Source organism: Emydura macquarii, unplaced genomic scaffold (genome assembly GCF_026122565.2).
Source record: "Emydura macquarii macquarii isolate MOO-44397 ecotype Brisbane River unplaced genomic scaffold, CSIRO-AGI_Emac_v2 contig_554, whole genome shotgun sequence".
Classification (NCBI taxonomy): Eukaryota; Metazoa; Chordata; order Testudines; family Chelidae; genus Emydura; species Emydura macquarii.
The window spans coordinates 6,968,291-6,986,153 of record NW_027130691.1 but is presented as its reverse complement, the minus strand read 5'-3'; the positions used below and the strand labels follow the sequence as shown (position 1 = coordinate 6,986,153).

General features: G+C 43.2%; 1 protein-coding gene across 1 annotated transcript in view; it reads left to right on the top strand.

The window, feature by feature from the left end:
* PITPNM2 (phosphatidylinositol transfer protein membrane associated 2) overlaps window positions 1-17,863 on the top strand; it is a 166,318-nt gene that overhangs the window by 133,432 nt on the left and 15,023 nt on the right. The window contains 7 exon segments of the mRNA XM_067539649.1: window positions 705-880; window positions 1,348-1,518; window positions 2,587-2,736; window positions 8,253-8,417; window positions 12,397-12,459; window positions 12,462-12,596; window positions 15,389-15,537. Of these exon segments, the coding sequence (XP_067395750.1) occupies window positions 705-880; window positions 1,348-1,518; window positions 2,587-2,736; window positions 8,253-8,417; window positions 12,397-12,459; window positions 12,462-12,596; window positions 15,389-15,537 (1,009 nt within the window).

Below are 17,863 nucleotides of genomic sequence, written 5' to 3'. Positions count from 1 at the left end.
GTATAAATGTGTATATGTGTTAGAAAACTGTGTGGCGTGAAGTCAGTGCACAAGGATGTAGGAAACCCTCTTGCAGATTTTTATCTTTTTTTTTCTCTTTCCCCTCCCATTTTCTTTTTTCTTTCTTTTGTAATCCTCTAACATTTGTCCAACTTCCTTGAGGAAGAAATGGGTAAGCACAGTTCACAGCTTTTCATAGCATTGAGAAATAGAGTGATGAAAAGAAAAAATGATTAAAAGAATTCTTATGTTGACAAGAAGACAGACCATCATAACAGTACGCATAGTTGGAGTTAAGTTAAAATTGATTGTAAATGCTGTCTTTCACATGGTACTGTAGTAATTTCTGTTTGCTGTTGCTAGCATGCAAATCATTACTTCAGTAGTGGCAGCTGGCATTTTACTCAAACCCACAAAGAGCATATTAAAGATTGGATGAGTGGGGATAGGAATCCTAAAGATTGTAGCTGACTTGGAACTTGAATTTATAGGCTGGATAATAGCAGTGAAACAAGGGGACTCTGCTTTGATAAGGTAGCTCACTGGCACAGCTGATTAATGGACACATCTCCTTTTGTTAAAATAAGAAGAATTGTCTACACGATTAACCACAGTACAATCTGTGTTCATTTTTCTAAAAGAAGAAAGAATTGTGAACAAAATGTTGGCTTTTTACTCTATTTATTAATTTATTGTTGTTTTAGTTTACATTCTAGTGTTCTGAGAAATGACCCAGGATCCAGACGATCTAGTAGTTCCACTATGTTGGATGGAGGAAACCTTGGAAAATTTGAATTTGAGATCACTGATTTCTTCCTGTTTGGGTCTCCCTTGGGTCTAGTCCTTGCACTGAGAAAAACCGTCATCCCAGCTCTTGACAGTAGGTTTTGGCATGTACCAGTGGTTCCACTTCGTGGACATTTTAAATACCTTCTATTACAAAATGCTTTCGGAGTTGCAAAGAGGAAATCCAGTAATTTGGATGAGATGAACTGTAGAACATACTGTAAAACTAAATTATATAGGAATTGTTCCAGCATACATAAAGTACTAGCTAATCCTGTAAATATTGATTACACAATTTCTTTGTCAGTTAGCGCTATACAACAAAAATCTAAAAATATGCTGCCAAAAGTGATTTAGTAAAGAAAGTTCCAAAGAAACATCAATTGTCACATTTGACTTACAACTGGAGTGTGATAGAAGTAAGCACTCTTAAAGTCCTTTTTTCCCCTATTGGTGCATTTTGCAAGTAATAAATAACCTTTTAAATAGATTTGTACAAGCCTCACAAATAACCTTGTAATACTTGGGAGTTTTTTCCCCCCCACCCCCTTTTCTCCTTAGTCTTTCAGCTGAGGCCAGCCTGCCAACAAGTCTATAACCTGTTCCATCCTGCAGACCCATCTGCCTCACGCCTTGAGCCCCTTTTGGAAAAGAGATTCCACGTGTTGCCTCCCTTCAATGTTCCGCGCTACCAGAGGTTCCCATTAGGTGATGGCAATTCTGCTCTTCTGGGTACGTCAGTTTTTGTCTGTTGTCTGCATAAGGCCCAATGTCTGTGCTCTGGATGCAGTTGCTGCAGTCAGGGGGTGTTTTAACCATGAGGTGTACAGGATTGGCCTCATAGGGTTTAGCTTCTTTAAAAAGTTCCCAGGCAAGTGGATTTCTTTCTACAAATTCAACCCCTCACATCCAAAATGCCATTGTTGTCATTAGTAAATAATGCCTGCAAGTCACTGAGAGTCAATATGCAATGTCCTGTGTGTGTTGTTCTCCATTTTACATCCCAGTCAGCATTTGAGGTAGGAACAAAATGCATGATCAGCCAGGCTGAGAGTTAGGGACTTGATCTTTCAGGGGACTAATGAGGGAGCAGGGCAACGCCACATAATGGATCGTGTGCAACAAAGCAAACTGTACCCATGTGGGTGAAGCAAGCTGAGGGGACTAGGTGACCAGTTATAGCTAGCTGTGCATGGCACATTCTGTTGAAATGCTGCTGCATCCTTTGCCCATGCAAATGGCTCAACTAAAGGAGTAGTGTTCGGAAAGCCTTCTTTCAGTTCTTTTAATCTCCCTGTATGTAAGCCAGCAACAGGCCTCTTTCAGCATAACAAATTTGTCTATAGTAAAACCCTATTCATTCTGAAATCGAACGCAAGTCCCGTTTATTTCAGTGCATCTCACTGTGCAAATTTAAACTCTTGTTAAAGTAAATCTCCACTTGTTCTGGGGAATTATTTTCTCACTTTAAGAAGATTCCATTATGTATACTGTAAAAATATGGTCAATGATCAGTCTGAACAGCTACATAAGAGGATTTCCTTTTCTTCTGTTGTAAAAATGCCATTCCTATGCTTTCCTCTGACATTATAACTGTTTTAACTAGTAAGACAGTGAATTTAGGCATTATTTGGAAGACCATCTGTATTAGTTTCTATTCCTCTACTTGAAGGTTGTCCTTTATAGAAGACCCTGAACTGTAGTTGCAAGTGTTTGATTGTAATTGTTTGTATGTTTTACAGTTCGTGGCCACATGTTGGTTGTTCTTGTCCTTTTGTTTTCTTCCCCAACTGCTTCTAGTTGAGACAGTCCAGAACAACCCCATCCTCCTCGTGGAAAGCAGCCCATTGGTTGCTCTCCAGCGCCAGGACAGCTTCATGGAAACCAGTATACCTGTTCCTGTTCTGAATTGGCAAGATGTTTCCAATAAAAATGTCGTTTTTGCTGAGTGTGTGTAACCAACCCTTTTCTAGTGTCTTGTGTTGTGTACTTGGGGTGCTCCTTGGAGAATGCTCTTCCACCTCAGGGGGCTGAAAGTTTTGCACTGTGTATCTGACTATGACAAGTGAAGTACCTGCATAATGGTGTGTCCTTGTACAAGGGCCCCAAGCAAGAATGGGGGACCGCAGGCCACTGATGTGATGGTGGAAACTGAGCTGTGAGTTGTCTCCCCTTCTGCTGCCAGTGCTGGAGGGGGAGATTGAGTCCAGACAATGAGTTTCCTTTTCTTCTGGTCGAGCTACTGGAGAGGCAGTGAGTGGGTGAAAGGCTCCAGGCCCCCACGCTTGCTTGCTTTTACTTGAGGCCTGCCCTGAAAGCTTATGCAGTGTACAGAATCTGCCTTTGAAACTGACGTGTGGTTTTTGCTTGCAGTATGCAAAGTTTGCCAGTGCAGTCAGCACATAACTACAGACTAACTCACCCTATATTGTATGTCTATACCAGAAAGTGACCAGATATTGTCATGTCCCCAAAGATGCACATCTGATATTTAGACACTAATTTTGCATCATCTAAATAGAGTGGACAAAGCTTTCAGAACCCAGAGGTGGTTTCTTATTTGATTTTTCAAATAATTTCTGCTTTAAAAACAAGTTTGGGTTTTGTTGCTATCAAAAATGCTGCATGGCCATTTTTTTCTCGATTACAGCCGATACCATGTCTGCCAGTTAATGATACTTTCAACTTTATTTATTTTCTCTTAACTTTTTTTTTTTTTTTAAACTCTTTCCACCCCTTTTAAATATGCCTCATGTGATCCTGCAGCTCTGATTCATGTCTGTGCTGAATGGTAATTTCAGAACAGCAGCACCTCCCATTGGTTACACTGGATAGAAGATGATGCAGGGAGAGATTTTCAAAGCTACAGATGGATGTTAGGTGCCTAATTGCCATTTGTGCCTTTTGAGAATCTTTCCCCCAGTGTTTTCTAGAAAGGGCAGGGGAAAGGACACTACAGTATTGCCTACGATCACTGTCCAGTTCACTGATGCAGGGTCACTTAGCCTGACTGACCAAGACTATGCATGTAAAAGACTCTTCTCCCGTCTTCCGGTGTCTCAAGAGTTTAATGTAGCCTACTGTGCTCATATCTGACTCTACTAACAGGGTTGCAGGTGAATTTTCAGGACTAATAAAAGGGTGCTTAAGCCTTTCTTTCTGTTGCTTTTGAAATTAAGGGTGGGATTTTCCAAAGCACTCAGCATTGCCCACTGACTTCAGTGGGAGCAGAGTTAGGCCAATGTTAAGCATTTTCTTTAAAACACCACCCAGTTTTTTTTTTTAAACTGCTGAGAAGAACTTGCTTCGATGCCACACCAACACAGCCTGTGTATTCCTTTGCAGCCTAATGTGCTACATTGAAATAGCCTGTTCCCTGACTGCACACAACCCTGACACCCCAAGGATTTAACTCAGTGCCACTGGTGTATTAGGATTGCCCAAATCTGGTCATTTGGTGAGAAGCAATTACTGAGCGCCCTGAACAATAAGTCTAACAATGAAGAGGTGTGGCATTTGATTATGTATTAAAGCTTCCATGCACCCCAGAGTTGGAGAGCACAGGATTTTCTTCTCTCGCTGCCCTTTGCTCACTTTGGAACTACAATAGAACCTTGCTTTTGCTGGCATAAGTGCTAGTGTAGACAAAGTCTAAGTCTTGATTACTCATACAAAACACATGACCAAATCTTTAGCATCCAAAGTGCATTTAGGCCAATATAATCAAAAACGGGGACCTAAATCTGTATCTAGAGACCTAAATAAGGGGCCTGATTTTCCAAGGAGCTTGTCACCCACAACACCCATTCCAGTGACTTATGCATCTAACTTTAGGTTCCCCTCAGTTTGAAAACATTGGCCTCTTAGCACATAGTTAAAATTACCTTAATTAGAACTAAATTGTACCCATCAAGTTAAATGAAACTGACCTTTTGTTGCTGCATTATCCTTACTTTTTTAAAACTGCAAAATGTTAGTAATTTATATTGAGTGATTTGTAATGCACTGAGTCTGCCAGTCACTTGTGTGAGTAAACGAGATCCTATATTGAACCGTCTAGGATTTAATTTGTAAATCACTTTCACAATAGATGGGATTTCAGCTTGACACACTAGGCAGCGCTCTTGTATTGGCATGGTTGAAAGTTGGTCCTTGCTACCTGTTATTCTCAGCTGCAGGTGGGAAGAAAAGTGTCCCCAGCCCTTTGCGTGACAGTTTTGCAAAAGCAGGTGTGTGCGCCTTGGGGTTAAATAATTTCCTCTGAGGCATCTGGCATTGGTGTAGGAGTCAGGATACCAGGCGAGATGGATCATTAGTCTGTTTTACTGCAGCAATTCTGTCAATTTTTACAGCCTGGCAAACTTCCTGAAAATAGGATTCTGCCCATGCTTTCTCTGCACACCTTTGATTGTGGGCCTGATCCTGTGAGGCACAGGGGTCCTCAATGTAGTTAGCTCAATAGCAAGCTGTATAAATGCCATTGAAGGTGGAGGGTGGAAACTTTAATAAGATCCACTTCTCTGACCTGGTCTTCATGAGGAAAAATGGTTGAATTTAGGTTGGGCAGAGCTGAAACATGCTAACCAAGCCTGAGCTGAATTCTATGTTTTTTCCCCTACTATAGTGCAAGGTAAGAGCTTGATTTAAAAAAAAAATAAAAATTTTTAAGCTAGGCTCCAGCTGAAATTGAGCTCAGAATGTTACCCTGTATCTCCACTAGGGAAAAAAGTCAGGCTTAGCTAGCACGTTAGCTGAACCCAATCTGCACTCAGCGCTTTTCCGAGTCAGGCTAAAATCTCTGAGTCGGAGAGACTGCACAGCTGAGCCCTGCCATGTGTCTGCTGACTTAATGGAGAGCTGCTCAAATCACTCATTCTCCAGGCCCTGTTGATACATCACTCTTTTTATTATAGTAAGACTGCGGGCCCCAAAAGGCACTGTAGAAACACATAGTCAGAGGCAGCCCCTGCCCCAGAGCACTTACAAGCTAAATAGACAAGCCAGACAAAGGGGAGGAGGGAAATAGATCTACAAAGGGGAAGTGGCTTGTGAAGGTCACACAGTAAATTAGTATCAGAGCTGGAAATAGACCCCATGACTTGTGTGTCCTACGCCAGGGTTCCTGTCCACTGGACCACACCAAATCTCTATTCAGTGCAGAACAGTAATCAGCTCCCACACTTGACTTGTGCCTCTTTTCAGAATGTGGCTTCAGTGTGTTTCCTTTCTAATCTTTCATTGAAGATAGTGCCTGTACAAGCATGAGACGTGCAGCAGTACAGACACTGTGCAGCAACCTTCATAGTTCGCAGCTCAATGCAAAATGAAAAGAGGGACATGAGGGGAGCGTACATCAAAGGAGAGGGTGACACTAGCAGAGGATCTTTCAGGCACAACTCAGACAGTGTCTGAAACACATAGAGGCAGGGTCAGACTCCAACTGTGCCATAAACACTGACAGTCCATATGGCTTTAAGTTGATCAGCTTGTAGTCTTTATTTCCTGCAATGCACTAAAGTGTTTTACTAGCATTTAACTCCAGGTTCTACTGCTTTCAGACATTCTCTTTCCCGTCAGAACAGCCTAGTTCACGTCATTTCTAGGCCAGGGCCCATGTTAATTGCAAGTATCAAAGACAGCACAAATTTAGAGCTCTCGCGGGTCAGTAGCACTAGGCATATAGGCTTCTTGCATCAATATTGAGATGACTCATTAGTGCAGTTGCTAATAAAACGCCAGACTGACCATATATAAGGATATTTAATTTCTAGTTAGATCATTTCCCACACAGTTGAAATTAAAAATTTACAGCTGACTTTTCTTGCCGGGAAGGGGAGGTATTTTCCTCCTTGTTTTGGTATTTTATGCCTGCTTGCACAAAGTCAGTTAACAGTTGTGAATAAAGTTCAGATGCCGATATTCTGATTCTCCAGTAACGGGCAGCAGTGTAGAACTTTAAGATAAAAGTAGCAAACTTGCTTGATTGCCATGTCAGCTTTGCATTCTGTTAGGTATGTTGCACTTTCAGTACATGGTTTCTTTAAATTGAGGTTCTCCGTGTGCATCACAAACATTAATTAATTCACCTTTTCAATACCACTGTAAGATGGGTAGGTATTGTTATCAGCAAATTATAGGTAGGAAAATGAGACCCAAAAGTTCTGTGGCTTTGAGCAAGTCACAGCAGATCAGTGGAACAGCTGGGAAAAGAACACAGAAGTCACCTTTACTCTCATCTGCTGCGCTAGCCACTAGGTAATAATTTGCTTTAAAATGTATTTTTAATTTATAGTTTTTCTCTCAGAAAAGCAGGATTGTCCAATAGGTCCGCATACATCTCACAGTTTTTCAGTTATATGCATTATAGAGCTAATTTCCCACTAATACACATACACACACACATTCACTCCACGTAAGCGTGATTTTTATTCCTCATTCCCCTTGTGTTTAGTTCCTGAAGGATAAGGCTAAACTTTTCAAGCCTCGGGGCCTAAAGTTGGGTTTCTAAATCCAGATTTTAGGTACCTAAATGAAAGTGGCCTTATTTGCAAACAGGGTGAATGTCCCCAAATCCCATTGAAATTACTGGGAAATGTGAGTGCTCAACACCCATGCTACTTTTACTGAGGAGCCTAAATATGGACTGAGGCCTTTAGTTTCACAAATGGTGGCTGTATTTTTTAGTAACTACAGGTATGTCTGCACCGCCTGTGGAGACGTAATTACGGTGTGAGGAGGCAGACCCAAGCTAGCTTTCATCAAACTAGCACAGCTAAAACTATCACAGACGTAGTGGCACAAATCCTGGCGCAGGCGAGCAACGCGAGTATGTACTCAGGGTTTCAGGTGGGCTGTACAAGCCCCCTGCCTCTGTCTTCATTGCTCTTACCTGGGCTGTGTAGATTGAAACTAGTATGGGTGTGTCTGCCTGAGCTGCACTCACACCTTGGATTGCAGTGTAAACGCACCTTAAATACAAGACCAACATGAAGACCCACCTGGCATGACAGCTCCCCTTGGAAATGTTCCCTTTAGTTTGAATGATGCTATAAAACCAGTGTCTCCCAAATTAAGATTTTTTCCCCTTCCCCCCATTGTTTTGGCTAAACATGAATATATAAAGCTGAATATATATATATACAGCTTTATATATTCACATGTGTCTGAATGACACCCGTTCTATTCATGTTGCTCAAGCAAACCTCTCCTGGTTTGGTTTATACTGATTCTTTTGCTTTGCTCCATCAGAGACGCTAGACCCCAACCCTCCTTTTGCCTGCGCTGGTCTTTGCTTTCTTTTCAAAAGAGAACCGAGATTAAATGTTTTTGCCTCCAATCGCTTTGAAAGGTTTTGCATCTGAAAGCCAATCCTTGCCTTGTTTGCCTCCTTTTCGCCTCTTGATTTTGTCTTGCCTGGTCTCTGTCTGTTGGTCTAATATTTTGATTTTCCTGTTTCGACTTCATAGCAGATGTTGTTCAGTCTCATGGTGCAGTCTTCATGGAAAATGCGTCCCTTTCTACCCCCATTACAACCCCTCAGTTCAGGGGATTCCGGAGGCCCAGTGAGATCAGCATTGCCAGCCAGGTCTCAGGAATGGCAGACAGTTACACTGCTTCCAACATAGCTAACAGTAAGTGTTTCGCACCCTCCAAGGTTTCTTCTCACTCTAGCACTAAAGCAGTAGCACCACACACCAGGCTGGCCTCTATGTGTAGACAGCCCCATAGACTTGTTCTGTCTTTATTTTGTGTGTGTTTTTAATGTATAGCTGTGGTTTGGAGTTAGCCAGCGTATGACTCCAGGATCCTTCGAACACCATGCTGTGCCATGCTGTCAGATACAGCGGGGTGGGGAGAATAGAATGCAGCGGGTATTTCCTGCTGTTAACGGTGCTTCCTGGTGAGGGTCAGTCATAACACCTGCCAGTCCTCCCCTGTTGCTTCCTAAATGAAGTCTAGTAATAGCAGGACAGAACATCAGACCGCATGGCCAGCAGCCTTCTTTGAAATGCATTTTGCTCTTGTTAAAGGAAAACAGCTCCCTTATCTATTGGAAAGCAAAAAAAAAAATATAGCACTCTAATCCATTGGAATGCTGATCCCTGCCTGAGTAGCAAGAGGAATATACACACTTACATCTAAGAGTGGTGGTGTCACCCTTTATTGTTATCTAGATATAGGAATGCAATAATTTGTTTTATTGGTGTTACTGTCCTGTCCTTTGGAATTGGGGTGTGAATGCAATAGTTCAATAGACTTTCCCCCCCCATGGGAAAACTGATCAAGTTTGCATCTTTGAATCTGATGTCTGCAGCAATGGTGGTCCCTTGTTCCAGACATTCCTGGTGACCTGTCGGGCTGTTTGTCCTCTGAAGTTCTTGTTACAATAGTCGCATGTTTTGTTTAAATGTATTCTCCTGAAATACAGTGCTCCCTCCTTAGCAGGGGGTGCCAGACGACCATATGTAGGAGTTCAGTAGGTAGGATTTACAATGAATTCCAGCAATGATGAGCCAAACACTGCTGAAGACTTAGACAAGCTAAATTCATCACCAGAGCTGGGGCAGAACCAGAATGTCTGGGGCTGTTTAAATCCCGTATCTGAATTTGATGGCAAGAGCCCGTCTCTGCTTCTGTCTGGGCGCCTTGCAGCGAGGGAGGAGAAAGAATGTAATTGCTTGTCTGAGGCTATGTTTTCAATTATTAAGAAGAAGTTGGAATTATTCCACCTAAGCCCAATTTTATCATTGTCATCGACCTATGTTAATGCATCTTTAGGAAGAACAGATGCGAGCAATTATAATACTGTGGGCTGCCACTGTATTATGCATGTTGGAGTGATTATGGGCATAAATTGTTCATGTATAAAAATAATTGATAACCTTGAGCAACCATTGGCCCCTGTGCATCATTAAGGAATCAAATGGTACATCTATTCTTCAGTTAATAATTGTGATCTATACAACTGGTCTGTGATCAGCACTTTTTGATAAATAATGTAAGATCTGGTAGGTGACTCATTGCACATTATTTAAAGGTAACGTGCAAAGGAGAAAAATGGTTGTGTCCACCACCCCCTTTTTTGGGGGGCTGCTTTCTGGTTTTTAAAAAATGTTTGGGTGAGGAGAGAACTGAATTTTTTCTTGTTGTTGTTTGGTTTGTTTTATACGTCAGAAATTCAGCTCATTTCTTGCCCAGAGGATCTGGTGACTGGAGAATTAGCAAAATGATGACATTACAAGAGCCAAAGCTGAGCAACTGAGAATGGAAGTGTTTTTTAATCAGATTGAATTAAAACAAAAAATTGTCAAGGCCCGATTAACTTCAATGACTAAGAAATCTTTTGGAGAAAGGCAGGCTTTGCTAAAGATTCTTCCTCGTCCTCCTCTCAATTAAGCATTAACAACATACCTTCTCTGAGACCCTCAACAGATCAGCCAGAAAACCTAGACCAGCCCAACACTGACATTCCTGATTTTTCTAAGGCAAAAACCCAAAGAGAATTTAAAAACAAAAACAAAACTTTGAGAACCTGGAAGGAAGCCAAAAACCCCAAAGGCACAATCCCAGTTTTAAATGTACATTGTGCATGTCACCTTTAATAGTGGTTGGTAAAATAATCATAGTGTACAGTAAAATGTTTAGACTGGGATGCTCAACAGAGCCCAAGGATTGTAGGTTCCTGACTCTCATTGAAATCCACCTAACTCCCTTCTGTGTCTTTGACTAACTCACCTTTAAGCAACAAACAAGGGGGGCACCTTCCCTTCTGGATGTGTGCAAGTACTGCCTCTGGCACTCAGCCAAGTGCAGGGCGTGGTCTGAGCTCAAGTTTGGAAGCCAGGAATTCCCAAATCCTCATCCTGTCTCTGATACTGACTCACTCTGTGGCTTTAGGCAAGTCTTGGAACCACTCTGCCTCAGTTATCCCATCTATAAAACAAGGATAATGCATGCTTTCCCTCCTCATGGGCATGCTGAGAGGATGAATCGGTTAATGCATCTGAAGAACTTTGAATATGAAGAGTGCTATATAAGTGCCTAGTGTTATTAGGACTCGGATTTCTGCATGCACCCGTGTGTATGCCCTGTAATATTTTTATGCATATGTCTTGTAGGGGTTGAGTAGCTTCTTATTTTCTTTGGCCAGATGTCAGTGTGTGGTGGGAATAAACTACTTGCACTTTAACAAATTGGGTTTTCCTTTCTTAAAGAGAGGATTTTTTGTTTATCTGATCAGAGCAAATATATAAAACACCACGTGGGACTGCACGATAAGATATGTTCCGCCTTGCTAAATATTAATCTGTCTGGGAAGAAGGTTCTTTAGAGGGCTTGTTTTGTGCATGTTTCACACTTGCTGAGCTCAGCCAGTCAGGAAGGTAAACTCTGGAGGAATGATTATTAAGAGTTGATTATTAAATACGTATCTTATGGTAGTGCCCAAAGGCCTCTGACAGGATCAGGGTCTCAATGTGCTGGGGACTGCTACAACCATAGAAAAGAGCCTGAGCCTGAATAAGGCCAGTTTAGGGTAAATATCCAACATTTTCCTTCCTTGAGGAAGTGGAGATGTGGGCCAGATTCATCTTTTGTGTAAGCCCACCAGCTTTGTTGGAGTTACACCAGGTGATGGATTTGGTCAGCTCTCTTCAGACTACCAGCTGCCTTCATTATATGAACCTGGGGACAATTTGTGTCCTTGTTCATGCCTACATAACCCAACTGACCTCACGGGGATTGATAGAGTGTAATGAAGAAAGCAGAATCTAGCTCATCAGATGAAAGCTGGTGCTTCGTATTGGACTGAAAATACCCCCTCTTAAAACTCATTTCCCTCCTTCTGCATGTGTTGCTGAATAGAAGAGTTGACCTCCCCGCCCCCATTTCTTTGAGTAAGAGTTCTGTTTGCAACATGATTTTTGTCTTCCTGCACAGATGGCCTTTCGAGCCAGAAATGTAGCACTGAAGGTTTTGACTTTGTCTCATTGTGAGAGGACCCATCCTCAGCAAGCATTTGTTAGGCCTTCCAAATGCATTTCCCAGCTCTACAGCCGTTAAATCGCTCGCCTTCCATTTACAGGCCCACCTTCAGATGCTCGGAACAAGCCACTGATTTTGTTGCGTGAAATCCAGTGAGAATCCGTAACATGGGACTCCACAGCCCTGCTTACTGTGGCGTTCCCTCTCCATGCGCTGTGGAACAGTGGAGGATCGTTAATTCTGTGGATGCACAAGTGTAACCCCTTCTCCCCATTGAGCAGCAGCATCCTATGTGCTGTGGCAGCAGCTTGGCAGGCGTTGGGTTGAGGGAAGAAGATTCCTATCCCCATCCCTCCTTAGATCTCCACCATAAAGGCAGGTTACCCAAGGTGTCGGGTGGTCAGCATTCATCTCTTCATAAGGAAACAGATGTAAATTCTTAATTTCAACTCCAAAGTAATAGTTCCCATGCATGGGATCACAATCTCATTTCTATCATCCATGTGTCTTTTCCATCACCATGTTAATTGCTGGAGGACAAAATTGATGTTGTGTTCTGCATGTGTGTGCTGTGATAAGTAGTATGGGTTTTTTTGGGTTTTTTTTTTTAATTTTTGTTCCTTTTAGAAAACAAAAATCATCTTAACCATGCCAGAAGGGGATTTAGCCTTCTGCCCCAACTTGCCCTCCCATGCAAGCCTCACCCAAAAGACGTAGGCAACGTAAACATGAAATACCTCAGAATCATTTAGGAAGAAAGCTTGAGGGGCCATCAGGTTGGGATCCGGACTATATTCTACAAATACCAGACCAGGACATCAAGAAAGGTATTCTAGAGAGGAGACTGATCTATCCAGTTAATCTCCTATGTTATCTAATGGGCACTTCTCTTCTCCAGAGCAAATGTGTTTGCTTTCTCCTTTCACCAGGGGCACTTGCAATCTTAGCACCATTTAACAAATACTTGTTTTCATTTTGCTTGAAAGAGTAACTGCAGTACTGCTAACAGCTGGGGATGGCACAAACTCTTTTAGACAGAGATGTGGGATCAAGCGCATTGGCCCACAGCACCTGCTGCAATCTCCTTCTAGCACGAAGGAGTTAATCCTGGTGGTGGCTGTCCAAAGAATCGGAAAGTAACCAAGAACAGGACTTGTGTGAGAAATGGAAAGTTGGATCTTTACCAATAACTGGGACTTTACCCAGTTTCCAGAACTGGAAACGCAAGCAGAAAACCATGGTTTTTGAGATGTCAAAATCTCCATATAAATGGCCATTGTGTGTCAAATCCTGTGCCGTGCAGGGAAGGCAGAGTAACCAAACAGGCACACGTATACTCGGAAATGCAGCACCTGTGTTCTGTCTGCCAGCAGCCCCTCCTGCCCGTTATTCCGGCTAGAATCAGGAATAGTTGGCATGCAGAAGCATGGTTCATAGCAGCCTGTGCTAGACCAGGGGGCATACGTACGTACCAGTGCCAGACCTCAGAACACCCTGCTGTGACTCCTGTCGGGACAGCCTGCAGAGGAGTTGTCTGCACGTTTGTGGAAAGAGTGCGCATCTCTTCCCTTCGGCACAGATTTTCAACTTGGGGTGTCCACTTGATGGCAGCTTTAACATCCCCTCGTATGTCAAGCTGTCTTGTTTTTGTTTCTGGAAACAAAGGGCCTCCCTGGAGAATGTTCTCAAGAGAACCAGCAAAGCTGTACTAATAAAAGCCAAGCTCCTTGTCCTTGCTACTTGCATGCAGATGTGACTCCTCCTAACACCACTGCTTCAGGGTCTGTTTGCCTCATTCTGTGGCTGCTTTTTCATCACAAAGCATGTTGGGAGTTCAAAGCTGCCTCCGTCTAGAAAGGCAGCTTCTTGCTTTTGGCACTGAAAGCTAGAGGCTGAAACACTCTTGGTTATTACCCCTTTGAAAAAGTGATTGCATGGTTATTTGAAAGGGAGTTCAAGGGGTTAAACTGGCAAAGTCCCCATCTGGTAAGTGTGACAAGCAGTGGCCAGGCGTCACTCGTGGGCTGCCGGTGGGTCTCAAACTGTGGTCTTGCAGAAGGAAATATTCTGACGAGCAAGCACTAGGAGGTGGGATCTGGGCAGTGGCGGGGCCTGGGAGGGAATGTGGATCCATTTTAGAAGGAAGAAGTTGGAGAACTACTGGTCTAGCTGAAGGATCAGACTGGCTGTTCCTCATGCTATGGTGGTGATGTGTGTGTAAACTCCTCCCACTGAGCACATCTGCTTCACCGCCTCATGCCCATTGATATCCCTAGAGTGTGGCTCTGTTACTAGGAGAATGACTTGGCATTAAAATAAGGTTGTTGACTTTTCTGCTGGGTTTTGAATTACCCTGTAATACCGGCTTCCCCTGTAGCCCTTGCCACAGTAGATTCTGATGGAGCCTTGAGAATCGTCCACTGCCTCACCGTTTATTACCCCCCCCTTTGCTCCGCAGATCTTCAAAGCTCGCCAGAGTGTGTGTTCTGAGAGCTGCAGGGTTCAGAGACTCCTCACTGGTTCTCTTGTTGGGCCAGAGGAGATGCTGTGAAGACGCCCCCCTGCAGAGGCCAAGCAAGTTGCTTCGGCAGCGCTCCAGAGGCTGGCAGCCTGCAGAGTGATGCTGATGAATGCTTCATGGGCCTTTCTCATAAGCCAGTCTCTTTCCCCCTCCCAATGTTTTGCTCATGTCTTTCCTTAGCGACTCACCTTTAATTTTTCACTTATGCTTATATTAATAACAAAATATGGGATTTTAACTCTCTGGGTTTGAGAGGGTTTGTGCCTCAGTGACAATTAAAGGGAAACAAATCCTGTTTGTTTAGTTTTTTTGCCTTTAACAGCAACTGCTAGCCTCTGCGTAAAGCAGGCTCATGGAGTTCAAAATGACTCAGGTATATGTTTGCAGTGTTGTGGCCGTGTTGGTCCCAGGATGTTAGAGGGACAAGACTGGGCCAGCTTCTGTTGGTGAAAGAGACAAGTATTTGAGCTTACACAGAGCTTCAGGTCTGGGAAAGGTTGCCATTTGTAGACACATACATGGCCTTTCCCTGCATGGCAGAGATCCTTTTTATTGGATTTTTTCTGTATGGATTTAGGAGTTTATTTCATCCTTTTCAGCACAGCTTCAGCACATTGTAAAACAACTCTCTGTGGGTGGGAGTGACCCTACACTGAGGACACCCAGCAGCTGTCCCCAGGAGCACTGACATGTACACACCCCATCTGATCTGAAAGTTATTCTGATAATCGCTATTCAAGGATCCACAAGAGACTCTAGGGCATGTACTAATGGCCTCTAATCCCCTGGCTGGGCATGGAGTCACCGGCCTTTGATCTGGGCCTCACATTCCCCTTGGGTGTGGATTAGTGGCTCATTACTACCTCCCTTCCAGGGACTTCCTGCTTGATTTAATGAAGGAGAAGTCATGCTCTGTGCCTCATACGGTCCTTGACTGGCTCATTAATACTTTTGAGCCCTCTTTGAATTTTGCTCCATCTTAACAATAAAATCAACGGGGAAGGAATTGCCCAGAGCGTGGACCATGGCCTGAGGTTAACATTTGAGACAGCTCTCTCTTTCACTCCTCTCTCTTTAACAAGCCTTTTCTTTTGTTAGTTGCTGCCAGATGGTGGGGAACAAAAAGAATAGACTGTGCCCTTTACTGTCCTGATGCTCTGACTGCCTTTCCAACGGTAGCCTTACCACACCTCTTCCATGCAAGCTACTGGGAATCGACAGATGTAGTCTCCTTCCTGCTGAGACAGGTACCGTCAACATTTCATGCTTACCTCCCTTCTCCCTTATGCATAACTTCCATTGGAAAATACGTTAGAGTCTATTTTCTCCTTGCACCCTCCATAATAACTTTTGTTGACACTAATGCGGGCTCAGTGTATAAATGGAGGCAATAATGTACCCCTCACCACTGCAGATCCATCTTCTTTCCCTTCCCAGGATGTGTTGAATACAGCTGCACGCATGTAGTACTTAGTCCTGTGCACAGTCTTTTAATGGAAGTCCCCAAATCACACATGACTTGCTTGGTTCTGGGTTTTGTTACTGGAGCAGGTTCTTGGAGCAGTTCAATTTCCTTTGGAGTCAATTGAGGCCTGTTTCATATCATAGTCTTGCAGTGTTGCATGATTCTGAGGCAAAACCAGGTGATGCTTGTCTGTTTGGATTGGGCTTTGCTTTTTAATGTCCTTTCAAACATGAAGCTCAAAGGGAAACTCTCGATGCAAACCTTACATGGAATGAAACTGAAGGAAAAGTTTGTACAAGTTTCAGACATGGGTTGCTAAAATTAACGTGCTCAATCTGGCACTTGGGCTTTCAAATTAACACTTAAACACCCTGAGGCCTGTTTTAGACTCCAAGTACAGATTTTTGCTCGAAGATCCAGAACTTGGCATTACAGTTCAAATTAATACTAACGGAGTTAGGTAAATAACAAATGATGGTTTCTGGACCATCTCATTTTGGATTCTGTCAGCTTAACTTCGGCCTCACATTTAAATGTAGTAAAATCACACTTTTTCCCCCTAAAACCAGTGGAAATATTTCCCTTTCAAACAAACAAACAAACATTGAAAATCGCTGTTTCGCCAGTAGTGCATGAAACCCAAAAATAGCAGCACTAAGACCCTGAGGTGAAAACAACCATGAACAAAAGTGGGACACGTTCTTCTTGATTGCCCTTGTCCGCACCGAGAAATGCAAAGAGTAAACAAAGAGCATAAATAGTTAAAGAAGTAAAGAAACTTGCTAGCTTTTGACATATGGGCCAACGTATTCAAACCAGGTGCCTAAGTTGGGCTCCTAGAGTTATACTTAGGCAGATCAATCAATGTAGCCTGAGTTTTTTTTTTTTAAAGAGATTCTGGATACCCACAAGCCCCACTGAAGTCAATGGGAGCTGCAAGTGCTCAACCCCTGTGAATTTTGGGTGCCTAAATATAGATTTAGGAGCCCAACTTTAGCCACCCAGGTTTTGAAAACTCTTGCCAGAATTATTAGATTGACAATGTACCTTTAAAGAGCAGTGCAGTGTCAGAGCACAGTGAACCCTCGCTGCAACGCCTCATCTAGGTACGCATAGAAAATACACACCACCGCTCTAGTGTCCTTATTGCCACATCACAACATCAGGCAGAGAAGCTCTTTGTCGTCTTCGTCTCATCTCAGAGGAGGCTGGCCCTTTCCTCCTTCCAGATGCACAGTGGGCTGGAGACCTTTGGAGTCTCTTCTCTCCCTCCTTTCCCTGCCCCAAGTTCCTTCCCTGATTTGGATTTTGAAACGTCTTTTTATTTGGTGCAACTTCTGTCGGGCTAGTGAGAGGGCAGGTCACCCAGCACAAAGAGCTTGCTTCCCCATCCTGCTGGGATTGTGGATTGAGGATCCTAGACTGGCTTTAACTGAACTGGAGTGAGTTGTATCCATTTTGGTTCTGCCCCAATTTATTCTGAATTGCCAGTGGCATAGTGCTGGTACATTGAGGGGATCTGGCCAATTTGGTGTGGCTGCATTAGTCACCTGTGTCAGAGTAAATTCCCAGGGGTCCTGTGCGAAAGGATGGAGAATAATTATTTAATCCCAGTACCCTGATTTTATGTTTCGACTCCTTTTATTCTAAATCTTTGAACCTGCTCAAGTGAAGTGCTAGCAACCTCACTTCTGCAGCTGCTCAGCACTTTGCAGGATCCAGCTCTTCATATTGGCCTAGGTTTGCTATGTATTAGCTCAGCGATTTAAATTACCCCAGCTCTGGTACTGCATATCTGACTGCAGCTCTCCATTATTTATGGCACTCTATTGGCAAACTCTTTTTCAGTGCTGTCATCCAAGTCATCTGTAGGTTCCATAAACAACAGAGACATTTTTGCAATAACCTAGTATTCATCTATCTCGACCCTTTATTCCCTGACCTGTCTCTAGTTTCCCCCCAGCAGGCCAATGTTGAACTCACATGCTGTCTCTCCTCATTTTCCTCCAATGTGGGACTTTGCCTAAATGGCTGCAGGAAGGAAACCGTATGAACCGTATGTGTGTGTCAGAGCCTTAAAGAGTCTAACACACACAATATCCTGTTTT